Source organism: Sinocyclocheilus grahami, unplaced genomic scaffold (genome assembly GCF_001515645.1).
Source record: "Sinocyclocheilus grahami isolate Dianchi unplaced genomic scaffold, SAMN03320097.WGS_v1.1 scaffold662.1, whole genome shotgun sequence".
NCBI lineage: Eukaryota > Metazoa > Chordata > Actinopteri > Cypriniformes > Cyprinidae > Sinocyclocheilus > Sinocyclocheilus grahami.
The window spans coordinates 118984-144626 of record NW_015505841.1 but is presented as its reverse complement, the minus strand read 5'-3'; the positions used below and the strand labels follow the sequence as shown (position 1 = coordinate 144626).

The following is a 25643-nucleotide window of genomic DNA, read 5'->3' as shown; positions in this document are numbered from 1 at the left end:
GACGTCAAACGTTTTCTGTAAGTCTTCACAAGGTTGTCACACACTGTTGCTGGTATTTTGGCCCATTCCTCAAGAGCAGTAATGTTTTGGGGCTGTCACTGGGCAACACGGATTTAGGATTTCTCAAATTATATTTATGTTTTAGTTCAAACCTTAAATTTGGTTGTAATATCAATCAAAACGTTAATTTTCTTAAAGACAAAAAAAAACAATTTAGTCTATTTATTTTAAAGACCATACACTGAAAAGTTTGTTGGATTTATATTATTTAATCATGTACATCAGATCAACATTAATCATTATAGTAGCACACATAATTTGGTCAAAAAAATCATCAAATTAAGTTTTTTTGAAGTGACCATTATGTGATTTATATGGTTCCCTGACATAATTTTACATTTAATTTTACATATATTTTTGACACATCACAGTTATGTTAGCAGTAAATAGCACACATTAGCATGCTAAATGCTTAACTGCTTCTTAAGTAAAGCAGCAAAGACAGATCTTTATGTATCCATCCTCAGCCTAAGAAAATGCCCCACTCTTCACCTCAGTGGCAACCCAGCGTAATTGGTTCTAAATCCCAACATAACTGAACATTAAACACTTGAAAATCTCAATCACTATCAAACCTTAGTGTTCATGATTGCTTCTTGACTCATTTAAATACTCTCCACCCATAAATGCTGTGTCTGAAAGGGAAACTCTTACAAATACATATGCATTAAGGTCAGTTGTAAAAATTACTGTGTCCATGCCTTTTCATCTCACAGTAGCCATCAAAAGAAAATAACACAACTGTTACACTGTTTTCAGTGCATAAAGCATCTTGATATTTAGTCCAGCCCAGGTCTTCTGCCTTCTGAAATCCCTGCTATTTAGTCTTTGTGATGTTAAGCTGGAGGTCATTCAGCTCAAATCATGCTACAAAACCGTCCACCACACTCCTATCTTCTGTTAATACAACCCACAATAGCTGAGTCATCTGAAAACTAATGCAGGCGGCAGGATTGATGATGCCAGGGCTGCACACAAGCACTTTCACAGTAATATGTTCAGAGTTGGAAAATCTGTTATTTACTAATTGTCCACCCACAGTCCGATACATTTTCACCAAGCCCTGCCTCAGTGAAACACACAACACAACCCTCACAAAACATCCAATTACTTTTAGTAAGTGATGTTACAGTACTCTTCCATCTTTTTCAGTAGCGATTTCATTCTCCATGACGAAAAGATGGAAGATATGGACTGTAGCTCTTGTCCTAAATGGCAAATATTTTCACCTCAACTCCTTGTGGATTTCTAGGTTCCGGCCATAACACACTGTCAGAGACACATCAGCTGGTCCCTGGTGTAAACATTGGATCTCTGGGTTAGGGTTAGGGTTAGGCTGAGGATGTGACATGATAAAAGAATTACAGCAACTAGGAAAGTGCAGGCAATGCCCCATCACTCTACTAACCAAATAAATTATCTTAAAAAAAATCCACTTTGTGGAAAAGATAAAACATACAGCAACTGCATCCTGCATCACATGCGACTACTGTATATAATGGTATCTACTAATGGTATTGGGTTAGTAAGATTATTATTGTTTTTAAAAGAAGTCTCTTATACTCACCAAGGCTGCATTTATTTGATCAAAAATACAGTAATGGTGTAAAATTTAAAATAACTTTTTTATTTAAATATATTTTAAAATGTAATTTATTCCTGAGATACAACAGCCTGGTCTCATGTTTATACGTAGGTATAAATACGTAACATTTACAAGCACAAAACGTACACTTTTGTACGTTTTTAGTCATGCTAAAACGTACAATTTAGACGTATTTCAACGTTTAAAACGTACAAATCGCTACGTATTTTTAGCTAAAAAACGTAAAAATATTTACGTATCTTTTATATCATTTAGATATTCATATCAATGCATTTTTATCATTTTATTAATAAGCGATTTCGATTTTTAGACCCCTTAACCTGCCCCCAAACCTAAACCTACCCAATTTATAGCGAATATGCATTTTTATCATTTTATAAATACGCAATTTAGATTTTTTAGACCCCTTAACCTGCCCCCAAACCTAAACCTACCCAATTTATAGCGAAGCTGAATTTTCAGTATCATTACTCCAGTCCAGAATACAGTGTCACATGATCACATGATGTCACATTGTTTTTTGTCATTATTGTTACAAACGCTGAAAACAGTTGTGCTGCTTAATGTGCTGTGATTATTATTTTTTCTTCTAGAAAATATTAATGAATAGAAAGTTCAAAACAACTGCATTTATTTCAAATGGAAATCTTAATAAATAATAAATGTGTTTTTGTTCAGTTTATTGCAGATAGATAGATAGATAGATACATTTTTGGATCATTGTCTGGGACTACATTAAAGCTGCTATTGGATCTTCGTTCAGTTTTGAGTGACATTCACCAGTAGCCATATGACAGTATCAAATTTTCATGTTGCGATTAATTGATAATGCTTTTATCACGGTATACGGTATTATAATGGTATTGAAATTTAGTTGCAAAAAAGTGTTGTCAAAGTATAACAGGTTTAGTAACTTTTTCTTATAACAAAAGAACTGAACATTTACATACAATGAAGTAATATGCAAAATATGTATAAAGTAAAAAATGTAATTAAATTCACACAGATTAAAGTGCAGAAGAATTATAAAGACCAACAAGTAACACTTTACGATAAGATCTCATTAGTTAACATTAGTTAATGCATTAACATTAATAATGAGCATTAGCTACATTTGCTTTAGAAGTTATTAATCTTTGTTAAAAAATAGCCTACAACTGTTAGTTCATTAAATAAAACAGTTGTAACTTTTTTTTTAACAACGTGATATAAAATATTGAAATTACCTAAGATTAATGAATGTTTAGAAGAATTTTCCATTGGCAGTTTATGTTAACTAATTAATTAACTAATGTCGATTAATAGAGCCTTAATGTAAAGTGTGACCAAACAATAAAGAATCAAAACATTTTCAAACAATTTCTAGGGCATGTCGTTGTCCAGATTAGAATGTAAAAAAAAATATATATAAATAAAAATAAAATAGCCTAAAAATAAAATAAAATAAATAGCCTATAAGTTTAAGTATTAAGTACTTGCCACTGTGATGAACACCACTGCGAATATAAAAATCTAAATAGTTTAAAACCATTTAAATATGTTTTAGAAAGTTTGTTTATGGGGTTTCCGGGGTAACACTGCATTTATGTTGTTTAGCGCCATCTGCTGTCAGAGAGTGAAAGTGCGATTTCATTCAGCGTCTTCTTCACGTTCCGCCATGCGCTTCTCATCCGTGCTTGTTTACATGAGAGTGTGCATGCGTTTTTCACACAGCATACAGCGGTGTTGTGCATTGTGACCAGTTGATGGAGAAAATATTCTTAAAATGCATTCAAAAAATCTGAATAATTTGTAATAGATATTTATTCACTATATTTTTATACCGGCACATGCCTATTTGCCAACTAGTCAACCTTCGTTGATTTTTGGACCATGGGCATTAGGATTCTTCCTCGGGCTTCTAAGAAGGAGCGGAAGGCAAGGCTCCAGATGTTGGCGGCACTGCAGCGACAGGGGATGAAAGTAGGAGGCCTTGTGCAGACTTTTTTGACTTTGGCAGTGGGACTGGAACTTTGTGACTCTGAGCTATACAGGAATTGTAATGAATACCTTGATAACCCTTTGCCTCTGTGGGAGACAGAAGGACTAAAAAAATCTTGATTATTGGGGTTTCATTGACTATCTCCGTTGCCGCAGTTTAGTAGCAACTCCAGGTCAGTCTGTGATCATTGCAGTGCCCCCAGAGATACCTGAGTCTGCTACCACACCAAAAATGAGGCATCACTAACTCTGACTCATAAACGAAGGTCAATAAACGAAGGTCAAGAAGGAGGAAGGCAGCAAAGTACGCTCCAGTGGTCCCAAGTCCAGTGGTCCTAGAGGACCCGACTCCTGTGGTCCCAAATCCGGTGGTCCTGAAGGGCTCAACTCCTGTGGTCCCAAGTACAGTGGTCCTGGAGGACCCGGCTCCAGTTGTCTCAGAGGTCGCTACACAGCCACCCGATTCCAATGCTGCTGCCATACTCAAGAAGACCATCTTTGCTTTTCATCTCTTGGCTGTTCTGCATGTATGGGCCGCCTCTGAGTCCACTCAAGAGCCCGCTCCAGTCCAGGAGCCCTCAGAATCCAATCCAGAACCTGTACCAGCCCAAGAGCCCTCAGATCCTACCGCAGAGCCCACTTCAGTCCAGGAGCCCTCAGAGTCTACAGAGTCTACGAGTTCACTCCTGAGCCCGCTCCAGTCTATGAATCCGCTCCTGAGCCCACTCAAGTCTATGAGTTTACTCCAGAGCTCGTTCCAGTTTACAAGTCCGCTCTAAAGTCAGTTCTGGTCTATGAGTTTGCTCCTGAGTCTGTTTTAGTCCAGGAGTCTACTGTACAGTCCACTCAAGTGAACTCTGAACTCTCAGTCTGCCCTGTCATGGCCAAGGAGACTGTTGCTGAACTATCTGCCTGTCCTCCATCCTGATGTGCCTATAACAGCCACCAGAGGGCACTCTTCTGGGTCTTTTGGTTTGGACTTCAGTTCCCATCACCCCTTGCACTGATGATTGTTTCATTACCTTCAGCTGTTTGTCATTTACCTATTAGATCACCATGATGATATATACCAGGGTTCCTCAAATCTTACCCTGGAGGTCCAATGCGCTGCAGAGTTTAGCTCCAACCCTGATCAAACTCAGCTACCTGTGATTTTCTAATGATCCTGAAGACATTGATTAGCATGCTCAGGTGTGTTTGATTAGGGTTAGAGCTAAACTCTGCAGGAAAGTGGATCTCGTGGGCCAGATTTGAGGATCCCTGATATATACCATGCTCACTGAGTCTTTTGTTGCTGCAGTATTGCACCTGTTACTTTGTGTCTGCAGATTCTATGCTTGTGGATTACCTTTTGCCAGTGTTTTTTGTCTGTTGCTCTGTTTTTTGGATCATTGTCTGGGACTACAATAAAGCTGCTTTTGGATCTTCTTTTGATAGATAGATAGATAGATAGATAGATAGATAGATAGATAGATAGATAGATAGATAGATAGATAGAGACTTTCAAATGATGCCACTCTCCTTTTCTTCACTGAAAATTAACTGGAAACTACCATGCAAAAATATTTTTAGTTGATTATTTACTCACAATCATCATGACATTATTTTCTTCCTGAGTTTACATCCAACAATATACTTGTTTTTTAAAAAGACTATAAATACAAGTAAAGGGTTGCTTTGTCTTGTATATTTCAGACACAATGAAAATGTTGTCCTTTCTCCCCTTTGCAGTTCTCCTAGGAAGGCATTAATTTTCTCCAAATGCATGCGCAGACAGACACAGGATCATGTGCCCTTTCAGGATATGTATAGTCCCATTATGCACCAGACACAGGCCTAAAGAAACTGCCTGTGGCTAAGAAAGGGGTGAGAGTTGACTGTCATCACTGGAGTGCTGAATTAATGGTTGTGTTCCATATTTTCTTATGTGAACTGCAAAGGTGGCAATGTACAGAATTGAGTTACAAGCTGCATTACACTGCATTATCTAAGATAACGAGCCTTCTGAACTACTTACAGATGTGTATAGACAAGTTTTTTTCAGAAGAGGCAGTAGCTGCAATGTCACTGTGTTTACACCAATTTTTGAAAAAGAGACTAGTGACTGAAGACTGAACGTAATGAAAGAGTAATACTGTTAGATATGGTGGTGCTAATATGGAAGGCCTTAAAACCAGGGATGCACTGACATATCAGCTAATAATCGGTACCTGATGATAAAATCAATTATCTGCCTTAGGAATGACAGGAATGATACAGGAATGTATCAGTCTTCTGTGTTTCGTATATATATATAATATAATTCACTCTTGCTTAAACACACACACACACACAAATCCAGCATTCCAACAAACAAGCAAACAAAAAAGTAATTCTAGCATGCATTCACAGGCATGTATATAAATGTGTGGTCTTAAAACTGTTGGTCTAGACAACATCTTTAAATACTGTGTCAGTCTGGTTAGAGGCCAAAATAAATTATCAGAACGCCACTTAGTGGACAAAACTGAGAGTGCAGCCCTATGTGCATTTTGAGCCATATGAACAAATATCTAGGATAAAATTATATATGGAATAATGAGCAATAAAATATCAGTAGAATTTGAAATGACTCATTTAACTGTATTAATTATATTACTATAGCAGACAAGGTGCATATAACTGATTCAACAAGTAAATGCATAATAAGTGCATAATGCTTATAATTATTATTCTGTACATACAAAGTTATTACTGTCTAACACAGAACCAGTAAAGCATAAACTTTGGGATCTTTGGGAGTTAAAACCATGACTATCTATCTATCTATCTATCTATCTATCTATCTATCTATCTATCTATCTATCTATCTATCTATCTATCTATCTATCTATCTATCTATCTATCTATCTATCTATCTATCTGCACTGTATATTAAAGCATTTACATTTGCCTTGCAACTAATCACCTGTTGCTAGTCAACATTTTTCTTTACTTATATGCAGGAACATTTACACATTCTGTGTTCACGAAGGCAAGTGTCAGTACTACAACTGCTCAAGATGAATTAATGTGATATGATTGGATCAAACCTCTTACCTTGTTCTGCACAGTTTATGATATAAATGATAAAAATCCAACTTTAGATTTTTACCTGTCAGATGGTACATGTGGCAAGCAGGGTTGGGCTGTGTTGTGAGTGCTAATGAGACATTTCTGTTTCTGTCTTGTGGTGTGCACAGGGGCAGACTTAACCAATAAGCCGGGTAAGCGGCCGCTTAGGGCCCCAGGGAATCAGGGGGCCCCATCTGATATTTGCTAAAAATATTTACAACGTGTTTTGCAGCATTGAGCAATGTAACAAATCTCAGGCATATCTGTTGATATTCTGAACGCGAGGTGTTTAAGCCAAGTTTTTGTCCAGTGCTGATCTTGGCAAGCTCACAAATCCTCTCATCAAAAGTGTAGATACGATGTAAATAAGAGATTCATTGTGCAGTGTAGAGAGCTTCATTGATTAACGGGACATTGTGAGATCGCGATGAACTGAAGTGAGTGACAGCTTTCAGTTTCCTATGCACGGCGGCACTAACTGCCGCGCACTTGAATAAATGCACGAATGCGATGACTGGAGATTTTTGTTTTAGAATTTATTACATTTTCGATTTGTTTCTCGGCAAACCCTACCACATGACTTCAGAACAGTTGGAATATGGAATGAGTTTCATGGGATAATTTCATGACATTTGAATCCTTTTGTATAAAGACTGAAGAAGGTTACAAATGGACAAGTCAAGTGCAAACATTTTTATTTTATTTTATTTTACTTCTTCTTTTTTTTTTGATAATGATGATATCTTCTCTTGTGATCCGAAGAAAGTAAGGTAATATGGCTTTTTTTTTTTTTTTACTAAATCAGGTTGACTAATTATTTGCTGAATTTATCCAATTGGCAAGTTCTGAAGGGGTAACTATAAACTATGAAAGAGAGAGCGAGCAAAATAAGGATTAGATGTAAAAGAGCACATAGTTATTGTGTTGGGGCCCCATATCTGCAATTTGATTAGGGCCCCCAAATCATTAAGTCCGCCCCTGGGTGTGCATGTGCTTTTGTGAAGACAGTAAGGGATGATTACCTGTGCATGACTTGCTGCCTGAAAAAGTAAGCCCCTGTTTGCTTTGCTTTTACTTCGGCACTTTAAAAGTCAAATGTCCAGACCCAAATTATCTTCCCTCTTTTAAAGTAAGTCTAGTAGAATATCTTGACTATTTTATACTACATCTGAAAATTGTAAGTCTGACCAATGTCTGACCATTTGCATAAGTAATACCAACTGTCCATAGTGCAAATGGTGAAGAACAAGTAACAAATTTACCTTAATTTCTCTAGAAAAGTCCCCAATGTTGAGTATGAGTATTAGTGATGCTTGGCTTGGCCTCTCTAATATATCAGCTTAAGCAAGTAACATGACAGAAGGAAATGATTCATAAACCGTTTGGCATGCTCATTTAATAAGAGTAAGAACAAGAAGGACTTACTTTTCTTCCGGAGAAGAGCATGCACAGCTGGTGCATGGACCCTCCATTTTTAGTCAGCTCTTTCTTCAGGGTTTTGGGTGATGGAAGTGTCCAGCCGCCCTTGTGTGTCCCGGCCACCTCCATGCAGTTGATGGCATTGTCAGATGTGAAGCAGGTTGTGCAAGGGTCCTGGAGAAGACTGCCCTCACTGTGTGTGCGTCTGCGCAGGGAATTCTGCACGCTGAGTCCACCTGAGTGCTTTTCGCAGGAAGTGGCCTCTACCATGCTCCTCCGTTTACTATCACAGCGTTCCAGGTAGTTATCATCACTGTCTTCCTCCTCCTCCTCATCATCTTCTTCATATTCTTCATCTGTGCCAGGGGTGGAGAGAGCGTCTGCACTAAAGGACCAATCTAATCGCAGCTCGGGTATGACAAATGATGAGGATGAGGATAAAGGTGGAGCATTTGTGTCCACTGCCTCTGGAGCGTTGTCCTCATCAACAAGCAGCTGTTTTTCATCTTCACAGTCTCTTGCGTGTGCATGCAAGAACTCCTGCTCTTCTTTCTCCTCGGTCATTGGCTCAGTATTCCCCCTCTCCTCCTCTTTCTCTTTGCCTTCATCCTCCCCCCATAGCTCATTCATGCTGCTCTCCGTGCTCTTCCCATCTTCTCCCTCAGTGGAGGGCGGAGGTGTTGGTGGAACCAGGTGACTGTTCTCCTCCAGAGGGGTGCACAGATCCTCCAGCAGGGTGAGACTCCTGGACTGAGGGCTACTCGCAGTGGTGGCTGATGCATCGGACAGGTTGCCCAGGGAATGGTCATCCTCACAGGTCATTCTCCGGCCCCTGAGGTCACATGGCTCATCCTGCTTGGGTTCGAGCATCTGACAACAGAAGAACACAGTGGTGCAAAACCGTTACTGTTTTTCTAACAGTGCAATATTACAATATGTAATTATAGTCAGTAACTGAACAACAATTATTGTAGAACTACTGCAGAAAATATTGTGTTGTATTTATGAACAAATACGTGAAGTGAAGTGACGTGGCCAAGTGGGCATCACCAGGTATTCCAAAATTATAGGAGTGTTGAATACTTTATTCTACTCAGTGTGTTTATCATCTTATTCATTGCTTATCATAATAGTATATGATAAGTAACTGTTTCATTAGCAGCAGTCACTGATTTCCTTAAGTTTTAAGCAAACCAATTCAAAGCGAAAAAGCACTCTAGATGTTCTTTGAAGCTTTCTCAGTTCTTCACACTTTTTCATGTCAAATACCACTTGATGGCTAGGCAGATGTTTAAAATTGAGTGCTGTATTTCAAGCCTGAAAAGCACGGGAGATTTTACGCGAGAATCTAACAACAAAGTCTGGTAAAATAAAGGCTATAAAAAAAGCCAGAAAAGAAGTAAGTGACTTTGGACACTGAAGGATGAATTCAGCAGAATAGAATAGAGGTTGAAAATAATAATTTATGGTAATTCATGTAAGCCAAAACACATGAGGAAAAGAGGTGTGAAAATATAATATCAGCAATCACAGACAGATGGGATTAGATTTATCAGAGGAGATAGGAAAAGGTAGGTAATTTGCTCTGGAATTTGTACAGAGATTGTGTGAAAAAACACAGACTTTGCAGATATGGACATAATTAAAACCACAATGCGAATTTGTAAAATACAAATTTCTCTAATTTCCTTTGATAAATCTATACCTGTCTAAATGGGGTTTTACTCATCATAAAACAGTCATAAGAATCCCATGGTATTACATTATTTAAACATATAATGGGCTTCAAGTCAGCACTTTTAGGATACAGTCCACTGAATTTTAAATGGGAAATATATTTTATGTATTAACTTGTGTATTCTTTCTTTTATGGCCAAAATATTTACTTTTTGCTTTAGTTTCAGGTTCTATAGATTCAGGGCAAAATATAGGGGGGACTTCTGAATGAAAATGTCATCTTTTTTTTTTTTTTTTTAAGGAAATTTAGACAGTGTAGAAATGCAGTGTCATCCATATAAAACAAACAGGGAAAAAACACAAAAAATAAAAATGAATAAGGCAGACAATCATTTGTAGACAGATTTGTGATTAATCTTAGTCAAGCATAAGTCGAAATGTTACACATTTTACTAGGTTGCTTGCAGCACTGAAAAGAAGAATCTGTAACACTTTTTTTAATGCTGGTATAGGAAAACTTACATCACCATCTACTGTTGGAAATGAGAAATGGATCCCGTCTGAACAGTAGAGGGGATATAACATATGCTTTTGGGATATAACAAGTAAATAACCTGAAGGGATGCAAGGAAACTAGTTTTCTGCTTCAGTAACTAATTCTTCATCTAGATCTAATAGTTTACTAGAGTTTGCTGTCTCTCTAAACAGCATTAAATGACAGGTAGACAGATCTGTATTAAGTTTTTTTTTATTATTATTATTATTATTATTATTAGATGTGAAAATTACAATAAGTTATGGCCTATATAACAGGAATGCACATTTAATATAAGCTAGCAAAAGTACATACTGGAAGCCTTCTGAACTAATCAGCTCTCTCTCAAAACCAGCCCATGCTGCTTATCACTCACTCGAATAGGGTGCAACCAAAGCTGGTGAGAAGAAAAAACTCCTCTGAGTGCTTTTCAGAGGGGTTTACTGCAACAGAAAACAAGCTCAGCTGATCCGGCAAAAAAAAAAAGTCATAAGATGGAATTCATATTACCACTGCTCACATGATGTATGACATATTAGCTCTCTCCCATCCATAACTAGAGCTTCAGTAAGAATGAGCCTCTTATCTCGTCTGTGGTATTTTTAGGTTGTGTGAAAGGTTACTACCGAACAGAGCGACACAGAGGAAATTAGGACAAAAGAACCAAAGACAGATGATTTCCTCTGACATAATAAGACAGTTACACATGAGAATTTATGCATGAACTACATTTCTTTTCTTTTAAATAAATAGAGAGAGTGGATTATATATACATTTTTTCAAAATCGAATAGATTTTTTGCCTATGCAAAACTGCCATGATGATAAGGTCATTGCGAGGGTGTTGCTAAGATATTCTAAGTGACATTGCTAGGTGGTCGCTGATATTCTGGGTGGTTCCTTACTGGCTCAAATGTTCAAATGTGCAATGGTGATTTTTTTTCCTTTAAAAACACCACTAATTATTTAATCAATAAGGGTGCATGCTTGTACAACCTTTTAGTCACTCCCAGGAAATCATCTCATCTATTATTCATTAAAAGCACTAAGCTGTCCAACATAATGACTGGAAAATATATTTTAAACAGAGATTACTTTTTTCTCACCAAATGAGTCTGCAGAATTTGGCAAAATACTGTGGCTTTTTCAAAAGATCTTTAAATGGTACATGAATGTGACATCGGCATGTGAAACCAGAAATGTTCCTAATAAGATGTTGCTTTAGACATACTCTATGCAAGCATGTAGACGATGTGCAAGCTATGCAATGACTTGCCTTCATTGTGTTTTTCTGTTCTGAAATGTGTTAGACTGCAATTAGTGGAATTGCATTTCCTGCACCGCAGGGGCACTATAGAAAACGTTAACACAAATTGTCTTTTTCTTACATACTTTTTTTTTCAGGTCAGCTGCTGTAAAGGTGGAGAAACAGATTGAAGCAAGTTACTTAAAGAGGTCCTGAATCAGAAAATCAAAATGTTCTTGATATTTGCACATATAAGAGGTTGCATTACAATTAAAACATACTGCAAGTTTCATAACTCAAATCTACCTCCCCAGTTTAAAATATGAATGAAATATGAATTTTCTACCCTTCTGAAATGCTCGGATGTGTCGTATGTAAAAAAGGTCAAACAACTCAGGTCTGTCCATCAGTCACAAGAGCCATGCTGCTGTTGGATAAAGATGTCGAATAAAAATCATTAAAAGATGTTTAGTGAATTATTGGTCACACTTTAGTTTAGGAACCAATGATCACTATTAACTAACAATTAACTACGACATTTGATTCAATAAACAATAACAATAAACTGCAGCCTATTAATAGTCAGTAAGGTAGTTGTTAAGTTTAGGTATGGGGTAGGATTAAGGGATCTAAAATATGCTCATTCAGAATAAGGCATTAATATGTGCTTTATAAGTAATAAACAGCCAATTGTCACACCCCTGGACTATGTGTGTGTGTGTGTGTGTGTGTGTGTGTGTGTGTGTGTGTGTTTGTTTTTCTCCCCATGTGCTCTGCGTGACTTAGTTTCTGTCTCTAGTTAATTATGTCATTTGGTTCAGGTCTTGTTAATTGTCCTCGTCATCCCATGTATTTAAGCCCAAGTCTGTGCAGCCTATGTTTGTCGGGTCTCAAAATGTCATGTTCGTGTGTCACAGCCATTTCTAGTGTGGATTACCCCTTGTTCTGGATTTATTAAAGACTGTTGCTTTGCTCCATGTCTCCGCTGCGTTCCATCCGACACAGACTGTGACAGCAGACCTGACTGACAAAAAAGTTTTACTGTGTGTACCCTTTTGTACAGTGTTCTGTTTTCCTCATGGATCCCTTGGCCACCATAACCCACCCAGAATACCTCCTCCTCCTGCTGGAGCAGGGCGAATGATCTCTCGAGGGCCATAGCAGACTGTTCCTGGACATCACTCATCACACCAGCTACCCAGACAATGTGCTCTGTGCGTTCTACGACGCCAGCCTGAACACCATGTGCAGAGTGTCATCGTCCGAAGATGGCCCTCGGGAGAATTTCGCCACCTTTGTGGAGTGGATACTGGCAAGAATCCGATCTCCGTTCACCATCTGTCCCAAGGATGATCTCACCAGTTCCACTCCAGACCCAAAGCCCGAGCCCACCGCAGACGGAGAGCCTATGCCTGCTGCGACTGACGAGCCATCGCCAACAGGAGCGACAGAGCTGAGGATCACCCCAGAACCAAAGCCTCACCCTACGTCTGACCAGGTGCGAGAGCCAGCAACTGAGCCTGCGCCCGTGGACTATGTAAGGGAACGCGACGGCTTGGAGAGAAGCCCCGCCCACTGCACCACTGCTGAGGGTGAGCATCCCCTGCACTCTGGGGACCTAATAGACTGGGAGGCAGATATACTGTATATGCGTACATGCCCATTCACCTCCCACCTTCCTCGGACTTACCAGTCTACCCTGAACTGTCTGCCAGCCCTGTCGTTCCCCTATCAGATGTGCTTCCGGTGCTGGGAGTCGCAATTTGGTGTGTGTGGGCAGCGCACACCAGCCCTGAGAGCCCGGAGGCTCACAAATGCCCACCCACCCTCCAGCTACTGCCTCCTCCACTGCTGTTGCCTGGCAGCCCCTCTGCTCACCTTCAGCCCACCATCTGTGCGGTGGGATCACTGCGGGTCTGCCTGTCTCCATCGGCATCATGGCTGGAGGATCCCCTGTCTCCGCCTCCAGCCTCTGAGTCCCGGACTCCGCCTTGGCCAATCGACCCAGAGGCTCCACCATGGCTCTATCCTAGCTCCCTCCTCTCCAGCCTCTGAGTCCCGGACTCCGCCTTGGCCAATCGACCCAGAGGCTCCACCATGGCTCTATCCTAGCTCCCTCCTCTCCGCCGTGGCCCGTCAGTCCACTGGTTTCGCAGGGCTCCCTCGTCCCTCCGGTTCTGCCTTGGTCAGTCGTCGACCATCTGTCGCCTCGGGACTCCACTCCTCCGGCTGCACCTTGTCCCTCTGTCCCTCCGGCTTGGTCAGGCTCCTCCTTCCCTTCGGCTCCACCTCGGTCATCTGTCGCTCCGGCTCCTCCACCAGAACCTCCTCCTGAGTTCCCCTGCATCCCTCCCTTTGTTGTTCCTGTGGTGCGAGGAAGCGCCTTCCGGAAGGGGGCGAACTGTTACACCCCAGGACTGTTTGTGTGTGTGTTTTTCTCCCCATGTGCTCTGCGAGACCCAGTTTCTTTCTAGTTAATTATGTCATTTGGTTCAGGCGTGTCTTGTTAATTGTCCTCGTCATCCCATGTATTTAAGCCCAAGTCTGTGCAATCTGTTTGTCAGGTCTCAAAACGTCATGTTCATGTGTCAAAGCCATTCCTAGTGTGGATTACCACTTGTTTTGGATTTATTAAAGACTGTTGCTTTGATCCACGTCTCCGCGTCGTTCCCTCCGACAGACCGTGACACCCATGATAGTAATTATGCATGCTAATATGCAACTTGCTATTAGTGAGAATTAGTCCTTAAAATAAAGTGTTACCAAATTATTTTATTTTATATAATAGAATTCTATATAATATATATTCTATTCAAGTGAAAGATACAGCAGTGCCAAGCATTTTATCCTTGCAGGCAAAGGAGGTAAGTACATTTATTTTTAATCATATAGTGTGTTTTTATTAAATGTTAAATCAGCATTTCAAGTTATTAAGACACTAAGCATATCATTTATTGAGTGTTGCTAATAAAATCACACTGAGAAACAATGCAATTTTTGTAAACCTACTTAACCTGTGGTATCTTTTGTAATACAACAAGTAACAAAAGTACTTTTAAAACTATATATGAAAATTACGCAATTAAGCAAGAAAAATCAATTACCACACTGAAACAGACTGTTGCAATCATTGTGGTTGCATTGTTTCAATTTCATCTTACTCGGACTCGAACATACATGGCTCTGTCACAGCGCTTGCCATCTCGAGTATCAAAACACACGAAATGAGGCAAAGGAGGGTGTGGATGGAGATCAAGTTAGTCAGTCACACCAGTAAACATTTACTTAAATTTTTGCAAGATGTAACACTCCTTAAAATTTATTGTTTTTTTTACAGAGAGTGGAATTATTTGACAAATATTGGACCTTTTGATGCAAAAAATGCAGATATCCTTATAAACTAACCTTGAGAAACCGACTTAAAAATCAGAAACTGCATTTCATAACCCCTTTAAACTAACATACAGCAGGCATGTACAAAGGGACAGCTCACAAACATTAACCAAGAATTTCCATCTGCATATTTGTGTGATAGCCTTTCTTGCTTAAGACACTGAGAGCAATACGTCTGGTGTTGAGCTGTGATCCTCTGCTGCAAATGTCAGCTACAGCAAGTGTGTAGAATGAGTGTCATGCCGGAGGTAGTCACGTAGGTCATGTTGGTCATGAATGATTTAAATCCACATATTAAAACATGAAGCAAAGAAGAGAGAATTTAAGGACAAAGAGACATTGCTTGCACCAACACAAGCTGCTTTAAATTATCAAGCAAGGCTAATGACCAGCAGACCTGTGGCTCAAGGTGAGGTACGTGGGGAATGATTTAGTACATGCCATTGAGAAGTCAACACTACAGCACCTAAACAAAGCACTATCGATTTCATCTAGTTTCTCTAATCCAGGCCACTGCCACAAAGTCTAATCCATATTGCATCTTATTCTGGCCAAGAACCACCCAGAATAAGAGACTGTCTGCCTGATATATAAAACAATAAACCACAGTTCATGTGTTTACGGTTTGAGGTTCTAATCTGTGAGAGGAGCAGCGTTGCCTGTCCTTGATATTAAATGAAAGATACAAAATGCACTGCATTTTTCCTTTGTTATTTTGTTCAAGAGCATTATCTACTCAAATCCACATGTCATACTAACAAGGAACTTGACCATAGTAGGCTTACAGTCTTTTAGCGAAATGCACCCCTGGAGGGTAGCACTGTTTAGATTTATGCAAATGGACTTAAGTGGACATCCTCGACTGAAGGAACCACCAGATACCCACTCTGTGCAGCGCGATCCACTTGAGCAGAGTAAAATGTTTTCAAGGCCTTTACAAACTGCTTGTGCAGCTCTGGCAAGAATGTTGCACCGCATTAGCATGAACCATTCATTAAGCAAAGAGTTTTCAGGTACCTCTGGATTGACCTAATGGAGTTTAAATTTCTTGACTGCTCCACCGTGAACCTTAGTGACTCTGCCTCAGATTTCATCTAAACAGCTGACTTTATACCATTTCTCCATCCAACAGGGAAGAGATTCAAAGAGCCCCTCACTTGACTATGATCAAACCATGTTGTCGGAACAACAACAAGCAGTGGAGTAAAGTATTTGAGTAAATGTAATTAGTTACTGTACCTAAGTATCTTTTTTACTACTTTGTAGTTTCCCTGAGTATCAAAGATATTAGCAACTTTTACTTTCTACATGACTACCTTTTTCAGTAAGTGTATGTACTCTTTACTCCACTACATTTCTGATAAGTAATGCAATTACTCATTATATTTTGCATGGCACCTAACTTTTTCTGCAGTAGTGTATTTCTGCTACAAAAGCATTGACATCACCATCTACAGGGCATTGAAGGTACTACATCTTGTGCATTTCGGCCTTGTCTACCCAAACTTGCTATTATAAACTAAGGCTATTTTACATGATTGCAAGTGTGTTTTCAGGTGAATCACAGGTTTTTCATATATGAGATTAGGACATGACTACAACTGAAACCAGCATGTCTATAGTGCAAGTAGACTTTGACTGTTTGATTTTACTTCATATTATTTAGACCTTTTTAAAGGATATTGGTTGACTTATGCCCTTATTGAGAACTTGAGCTCAACTGAGACTTCAGTGGTTTTAGACATTTAAGAGGCTGTTGTGTCTGCCTTGACTTATTTCAATTTTGAGGTGTTCAGGTTAATTTTGATTTTAGAAAATAAACATGCGATTGCTCTCCTCACAAATCAACTCTTTCTTGTTTTTCACTGCTATTTATCTTAGGTGTTGAGGACTTGAGCCTATGATTAGTATGAGTACCATTCAAATGAGATACTCTTAGACTTTTACTCAAGTAGTAGGCCTATTGGAAATGGTGACTTGTAATGGAGTAATTTTCACTGTAAGCTATCTGAACTTTTACTCAAGTATGGTTTTCATGAACTCTTTAGACCTCTGCAAACGAGTATTGATTTCCTCATCTTCACAGTCAAACATGACTGGACACAGCGAGCCCACTGTGTGCATGTTATCACTAACAAACTAGGGGCAACACCACCTTAGGGGAAGAGGAGATACGTAAGGCTTGAGCAGGCATTAGCTTATCATTGGAGACCTTGTGATCCATGTCTTGTTCTCGCTTCCCTAGATCATGTGGCCCCTCAGGCACCACAGAGGTTGGAGATCGGGCCATTTCTTTTTAAAGCAAGCAATCTGGGAGCAAAGCATTTTTTAGCTTCATGCGCTCTCAATACACATAGTCGCAAGCAACTCAGCTGAGTCAGGGTGAAACAAAGACAAGATAATCAGGACTCTGGAAAAAACATTCTGACAAAATTGTCCTTCTCTCTTGTTATATATATTAATAAGGACACATGCAAACAATGTAGAGCATCAAGCTTCATCTGCCAGTACAGGTTTCAGAGATTGTCGCTGCGGTCACACTTTATTTTAAGGTCCAATTCTCGCTATTAAAAAACCATTAACTAAGTTAAGGTCCCTATACTAAAGTGTTAACTTCACTCCTATATTTTATATAGCTTCAGCTACTGATGTGAATGACTTGAAAAGGAAACATTGCCTTTTACAATCAATAAATAAATATGTTGGTGGAATAATGTCAGCTAAATCTAATAAAAACCTAGTTGGAATATTCTCTAAACTAAACCAGTAGCCTTCAGCACTTCCTTTAACATTTTATCTCAACTAAAGAAGCTAAAAGATAATGAATCCTAAACAAAAGTAAGACCTCACAACAACTATGTAATAGTTACCATTACTTGGAGGAAGTTTTCTTCTGTTAAGTGATTAGCAATGGATGGAAAAACTATAATTTGTCATTTTTTGCCATAATCATATTCCATTATCCTGTCAATAAATATGCCTAATAATTTAATGAACCAGCTTTATATTCACCATAAGTTTTCACCTTAAGCATCCTGCACAGTAATTTAGGATTGATTTTAGTCAAAAGGATTACAAATGTAGGTTTTCAGACATTTTGGTTCTCTCTTCTTTCATTGAGTCAGACCATTCATAGTGTCAACCTCAGATGACACATTCTCAAATAATTTAAGTACCGTCTGATGAAAATGTCAAAAGCTTTCTCAAAATAACAATCTCCAATTTAATTAGCTGTCTTTGTGCAATTTCCATGAGTGAACAGGCCTTTATCAGTCCACCAGGAAACAAGTTATTCCACACAACAAGTACGCAAGGTTGACGTCGAACCTTTCAAAGACCTCCTGAAGAGGTTTTTTTGAAACCTTGAATCAAGTAAATAGACGAATCTCAGAAACTTGTTAAGAATATGTCATTCCAAATGCAAAAGAAAGAAAAAAGTTTTTTTTAAATCTTTTAAATTTAAAGTTAAATTTTTAACTTCTTATAAATTATATTAAGGACCATTAATATAGTCTGCTTTGTAATATTTTTCAGGGCTTTGTAACTCACCGGGCTGTGATAGGGAATACTCTGTTTGATGAAAATTTGTGTTAAACAAAAATACAATCTTAAGTTACAGAATATTAAGTGGAGAATATAAACTGCTTAAAAGTACACTTTTGTGTTTGTGTGTGTGTGTGTGTGTGTGTGTGTGTGTGTGTGACTGCATGTAAATTGCATATAGCCAAACAGATGTGTTTTTTCAAGCTCTGGGTGAGTAGTCAACTCTATTATTCTGTGCTGTCTTATAAAACCCCACAGTTAAAAGGTTGTGTTGATAGGTTTATAGAACATTTTCATACGTTTTCTGCTGAGTTCAGCAAGTGCCACACAACAAAATTAAAATATAATTTTTCTCAAACAAAAATGACAGACAATTAGAACTGAAGCAATATGGTGATGTTGGCAGTATGCTTCTGTGCAAACTCAAGACAGATATTAGGGGCACTAGAGGCTAAAGACTGTCACAAAAGAGCTGGAACCACTGTGATATGTGTCTGAATTATATTGACAGACATTGTGACCAGCTGAGCATCAAGCTGTCTGAGTGCTTGACTAACATTACCTGCCTAAAGCTCCAAATCTAGTCTTTCCTTCATCTTCAAAACAAAAATTATATTTTCTCATAATTTGTGTAAATTTATTAAAAGTCAATGCAGTCAACATCTTCAAGCTTAGAAAAATTATCGCCAGTTATTAATTTTTCAGGATATTTGTAGTAGTTTTTTTTCCCCACTATTTTTTTTCCCTATTTGCCACCTAAACTATTGAATTGCATTATAACGTTCAGGATTCACACACTCTGTCAGTTTAAGTGTCTACCACATCAGACAGACACTATTTTCATACATTTTAGTAACGCTGACAGATTAGGAGGGAACTGAATGCAACAGCAGCTACAATAAATAAATAATCTTGATTAAATATTTGAACAAACTGAAAATCTAATCACAGTATCACAACACCAAGCATTGATAAATCAGTTGCTTACTATCTTAAAGGATTCAGTCACCAGGAATCGACCATAGAATAATGTTGGTGAACATTAGTGCTGGGTTGATTGATAAATCAATGGGACACTGAAGATAATTGGCTGCTGTCCCGGTAGGTCTGTGCTCACAGAATGAGGGAAATCAGTGGGAGAGACATGTCTGTACAGTGTTGTCAGTACAGCATTAGAAACAGCAGATTAAAGGCGTAACTGAATGGGACGTTTGGGGGAGGGGGGGTGGGGGGTGGCAAACACCTCAGAGCAGGCACATGGAGAGGAGACGTGCCTTGCACACCAAGACATGCCAGATCCCTTGATACACACTAACAAGAGGAGCGAGGTAAGATACAGAGACAATACACACATATATACTTCAATCTTGACTCTCTGAATAGTTTTAGAATGTTAATGGATAAGGCAGTGTTAATGTATTTGGTCTTGATCTGTTTATATTTAGATTGGACTAGATCTGCTATGTACACTGCTACTGCTGAAGTATGGATACTTGCTGCCAATCGAAACACAGACACATTGCTGTGAACATGTAGGATGTGCTGCTGCTGCATGAATAGGCCATAGTAGATCTAGACAGGTGGAGCTGGGGGAGGTGGAGGGTTTCAGGGGACATTTAATTGTGCACTGTACACAAAAAAAAAAAAAAGCTGTCACTGGGACGGTACCCTAAGACAGTGGTTCCCAATGTGGTTGGAACATGGTTGGGAACCACTGTCCTAAGTTAAAACTAAAAGGTACATCTCTGAACCTTATTTACCCCCTAAATTGTATTTAATAGTAACTTAGCGGTACATATTAGTACATTTAAAGCAGTGGTATATTAAAAGTATATATTAGTATCTAAAGTGTACTTACTAATACCAGTTTTATACATATTTGGGGAGCAACTTACAATGAATCAGACACTATCTGTGGAAGCAGCTTACAGTGAATCAATTTACAGTAAATGTTGAGCAAGCAATCTAACTGGCTACAAAATCATCAGAGGCCAGTCAGCTTGTGCCATGTGGCCAATAGTTAAACACACTAAGTGTGGGGGGGGGGACCAGCAACATAAAACAAGAAAATACTGTAATTAGGATTGATTTCATGTTGACCCTAAAGAAGTCTGATTTGTAATTTTGGTTTGCAATATTTATCAAGTAAAACATTGTGAACTCTAATCTTAATAATTACAATGACTTGTTAAAATATGCATTATAAAAACAGCTTTATTATAAGTATATTTATATCCTGTTATATCCTATCTGCCTTTTTAAACAAATAATTTCAGATCTGTTACCTGTACATTTTTCTTCATGTTCTATTTTCATATGTCAGATGAATAACGTTAACACTTGGTATTTAATTGTGGTATGGTATAACAAGAATATATATGGCAAGAGCATTTTTCAATTATTTTCCTCCCTATTATTTTCTTTTTTCTTTGTATTCCACTGTAACAGTATGAAAAAAACAGCAGATTTGTGGTCTTCTCTCCTGATTTAATTTACAATATATCCCATAAATAATGCACTGGAATACACTAAGAATCTTGTTTCCTCTCCCCAAATCCTCATGTCTCCTTCCAGATTTTATTTTATTTTTTTCTGATCTATGTACATAGTAGTAAGGCCACCTAATATAAAGTGGGACCTGTAATTGTTATGTATGTCACATGATATAGATATATATTACTACAGTGATATTTAACATGTCTGTAATATTGCTGTTGAAAAATTGAGGTTTTAGGGTTATTCATGGTCTCTTGAAAGTAATTTACTAATGCTTTTACAATGTATCCAGTTTTTGACAATTCTTATTATTGTGTTCACAAAGTGAACCTTTGTCTGATTATTTACACTTTAATCAAAGTTACTCCCATAATTCATGCAAAGCGTCAATGGGTGTAGTAAAAAGGTGAATAAACAACAAAAAATTTGCATCACTGTGAAATATGACATGAGGTAATTGCTAAATAGTTGCCAGCAATCGCTTTTATCACAGATATTTTAGTAGAATCTGGCAGTATGTCTCAATTTTACCAAACAGAGAAGATCCACCAAATAGAGCCATAAAATATTCAACAGTAAACAAACAACCATTACCTTTTTCATGACCATTAGAGACAATCTCTCTGATACTAGGGTCTAATATATTCCTCTACTCTCAGAGAGAGAGGGAAGGGCACAGAGGTAAAATTAATCAAACACAGAAGGTCAGGGACACACAATACTTGATTAAGGTCACACAAGCCATCACAAAGTCATTCGGCCCAATAAAGCCTAATTTTCTTGATCCCTCATGCCCAATCTCACCAACGCCTGTCCTCCACAAACAAACACGGTTAGGGCTGCTAGACCTAAAAGATTAATGAAAGAAGGGAAGAGAAATGTTGCAACTCATCGGTGGGACACATTGCATCATCACCAAATGACAGCTTTGTCCCTCTAACGTTTTGTGGGCTATGTGACCTAATTCAAATAAAATAATGCAATAAAATCTACTCTTAATTATTCTGTCAATAAAGTCCACTTTTCACATAAAATAATACCTTTAGTAAATACCAATGTTGGAAAACAGACAAACATATCCAACAAAACACATTTAGTTGAACACAATTTACCCTCCACAAACAGCTGTTAAAGGTAATAATTTAATGTATAGGTACTGTTTCTTACAGAAACCCCCTCTAGTGTAACTTAGGAGGAAAAAATGTTTAGCATCTTTAGCATTAAATGTATCACTGAATTTCTAAATTTAGAGAACGAGCTACAAATGGTGGGCACAGTTTACAAACCTGTCTGTGCAGATTACAAATCTAAGAGTACAGTTGTCAAATCTGAGAGTACCGACTTCTAAATCGAGGGCTCAAATTACAAATCTGTGGGAAAAATGAGGGAACTGTTTACAATTTCATGAGTACAGTTCATAAATGGAGCACCGGTTGCAAAACTGTAGGCACGAGATTATCAGAAAACATTCTTCTACTGTACATGACCCTTGGGGGACTTCATACTTTCTCATGCTGCAGTAAATAGAATTCACAATAGGGAATTATGTCAATTATCTCTGTAACTGCATGGAGTCGCCTACTTCTTATAGCGGGGCTCATTGTACTGTGCCCTACATGTACTAAAAAAATCTGTAAACCCAAGGGATAATGAAAGAAATAATTTCTGAAAGAAAGAAATTATTTTTGAAATTACCTTATTTATGTAAGTGTATGTATTTACTTACAGTGTATTAGAGATTATAACGATACCAAGATTATTTTTTTTTGCAGAATTATCTATCTATCTATCTATCTATCTATCTATCCATCTAACTATCTATCTATCTATCTATCTATCTATCTATCTATCTATCTATCTATCTATCTATCTATCTATCTATCTATCCTGTGAAAATTAACAACTTAATGAGTATTATCTTGTGTAGAATAATTCAAACCACAAGTGTTACAACTAGCCCTTTGTTTGGTTGTGCTCTGTTCTCCCATAATTATACAGTCACCAAATAGTTTCCCAGTTGATTACAGCATAGAAGCCTACAACATGGACAAAAGTATTTTGAGGTTTGTTTCAGAATCAATATAAAAGCTGATCACTGGCAAAATAAACAGAGCAGGCTTGTTTCAGCTAAAGGAAACATATGAGTAAAAATAATTTGCATTGAAGAAAATCTAGGTGCCCTTATTGATCTTATTCATTTTCATTTGGGAAGGAGGGCAACAAATAGTTTAATAGAAAGTATGCACTTCTCAAGATTTATTTAATATATTCACACTCAACACTTCAATAGACAAAGGAGTGGAACAGTTTATTGAACCTTTAAACAATATGGGGAAAAAAGTTTGCAAATGTGTTTTTGTTGAGTATCCTATTTGTTACAAGGTTTTATAGCTCATATTGTGTGATATAGTGAGAGTTCAGTAAAGATTTCATCGCAGAAAGACATGTGAGTCACGAGCTGAAGGTGGACATTTGTACAATTATACTAAAAGGCTTTTAAGACTTTAATGTGTCATTTGTTGCTCTTATACAGCAATGACATTAAAAAGAGGCTTTTGCTTAAGTATTTTGATGTTTCAGATGTTTCTCTTGACAACGCCCCACAGCCCCCAAGTAATCTCAATAGTGTCTCTATTTAAGTTCTTAATGTCTCAAGTCATGCTCAGATTACCAAGATTGCCAAGATTACCAAAGTCTCAGAGAAGTCAAAGTCATTATTGTTTGAGAAATATTATCTTAATTTTGCTGTGTGGCACTTGCTGAACTCAGCAGAAAACATATGAAAATGTTCTATAAACCTATCAACACAACCTTTTAACTGTGGGATTTTATAAGACAGCATGAAATAATACAGTTGACTACTCACCCAGTGCTTGCAAAAACATCTGTTTGGCTATGTGCAATTTACATTCAACGCTCATTCTTTCAAAACAACCTTTATTTTATAGCTCTATATAGCATCTCTTTAGTTTCAGTTGTTAGTTGAGACAAAGTTGATTCCTCCAGAGAAATGAAAGAGCAACCTCTGAGCAAAAATGTCTCTCCACACACTTTTTAACATCCTGTAAGCTTCTACAGAATAGTGGCAACCACTCAATACAGTACACAAGCACATACGCCGAGACACAGACAGAAGTAAACCACACCATGGACACACACTCACCATCAGGACGGAGAAACAGCCACAAGAATCAAATGTGTGTGTTCGTGTGTGTGTGTGTGTGAGAGAGAGAGAGAGAGAGAGAGAGAGTGTCTTTCACAAACACACCATTAAGCACTGATCACACACCCCAGCCTCACTCAAGACATCATGCCACTTGGCTGGACTTCCATGTCTGACTGAATACACAAACATTAATGTCCACTACACAGAGAGAGAGAGAGAGAGAGAGAGAGAGAGAGAGAGAGACCTATCTGCTCTGTTTGTGGTGCTCAAAATGGCCCGAAAAGCAGATACTCTAGAATGGTAAAAAAAAGCGAAAACTTATTTAAATGCTACTAAAAACTACAACTACAAAGTAAAGCATTTAAGTCAGTTATACCATGGTCAGTCTGAATTCTTGATTCTGACTGGCTGGCAGGTATGCATTAAAAAAAATTAATGCACTGGTTCCAAGTCAGATTAATCACTATTCAAAATGTATGTGCTGCTTTAATTGACACACACACACACATCACTCGCACACAGAGATCGGAGATTGTGCTGCACACACAGAGAAATATTCAGGAGCACAGAAACTTGTTGTTAATGCTGCCCGTGACTTTTGTTAATAAAATAGCTTCAATATTTCAATACAACGAGGAGGTAAAATCACAGTGTGACGAGTGGGGGCGGGGCCGAGAGCTGTGGGAACGGAGCGAGGCCGGTGGAGTAATTGATGATGATGAGCGACACCTGCACCACTCACCGGTCTCGAGTCCCATGGAGGAGCTCCGGAAGGATAAAAGGAGGAGTTACGACAGTGTTGGAGGAGAGAGGACCAGGCCTGGATTTTATTTTGTGTTTTGTGTGCGGCAGTAGTCCGCGAGGGGCTGCCGCTTTACTTTCATTTTGTGTTTGTTTTATAATTATTTTATTAAAGTTCTCTTTAAATGTTCGCCGGTTCCCGCCTCCTTCTGCCCGAACTACGTACGTTGTTACATTGGTGCCGAAACCTGGGAGGAAGGAGGGACACCCTGTCAGAGAGCCCTCGCTGCTGAGGGGGATTGCGATGCTGAGGAGATCGGGCAGCAGGAACAAGCGGAGAGACCACCGGTGGCTGCCCGAAGAGATGGTGCTGGAACTATGGAAGACGAGATGGGACTGAGAGCTTGCGGCTGCACTCCTGGGTCGAGGAGGGGTGGCTGCCATCTGAGAGGGAGTGGAGGAGTCGGCCCCGTTCGCTAGGAGGCCGGAGCCTGCTGCCGTCCGCCATGACTGGGGAGGAGCAGGGAACGGGGGACTCGCTGCCGGCTGCCCTCAACAGGAGGAGCCATCGCCGTCCGCCAGGAAGCAGAGGAGCGGTGGGCCGTCCACCAACGATGTCCAGTACCATCGCATAGCACCACGAGTGAGAGCCTCTCAGCCGGTTGAGGACCAAGCTGCAGTGTGTCCGG

At 38.7% G+C, this 25643-nt stretch overlaps 1 protein-coding gene across 2 annotated transcripts in view; it reads right to left on the bottom strand.

Moving 5' to 3' along the window:
- LOC107558862 (regulator of G-protein signaling 3-like) overlaps positions 1 to 25643 on the bottom strand; it is a 181369-nt gene that overhangs the window by 43268 nt on the left and 112458 nt on the right. For both annotated transcript variants that reach the window (XM_016242551.1, XM_016242552.1), the window contains exon 12: positions 8165 to 9028. In XM_016242551.1, coding sequence (XP_016098037.1) covers positions 8165 to 9028 — 864 coding nt within the window. The remainder of the gene's footprint in view (positions 1 to 8164; positions 9029 to 25643) is intronic.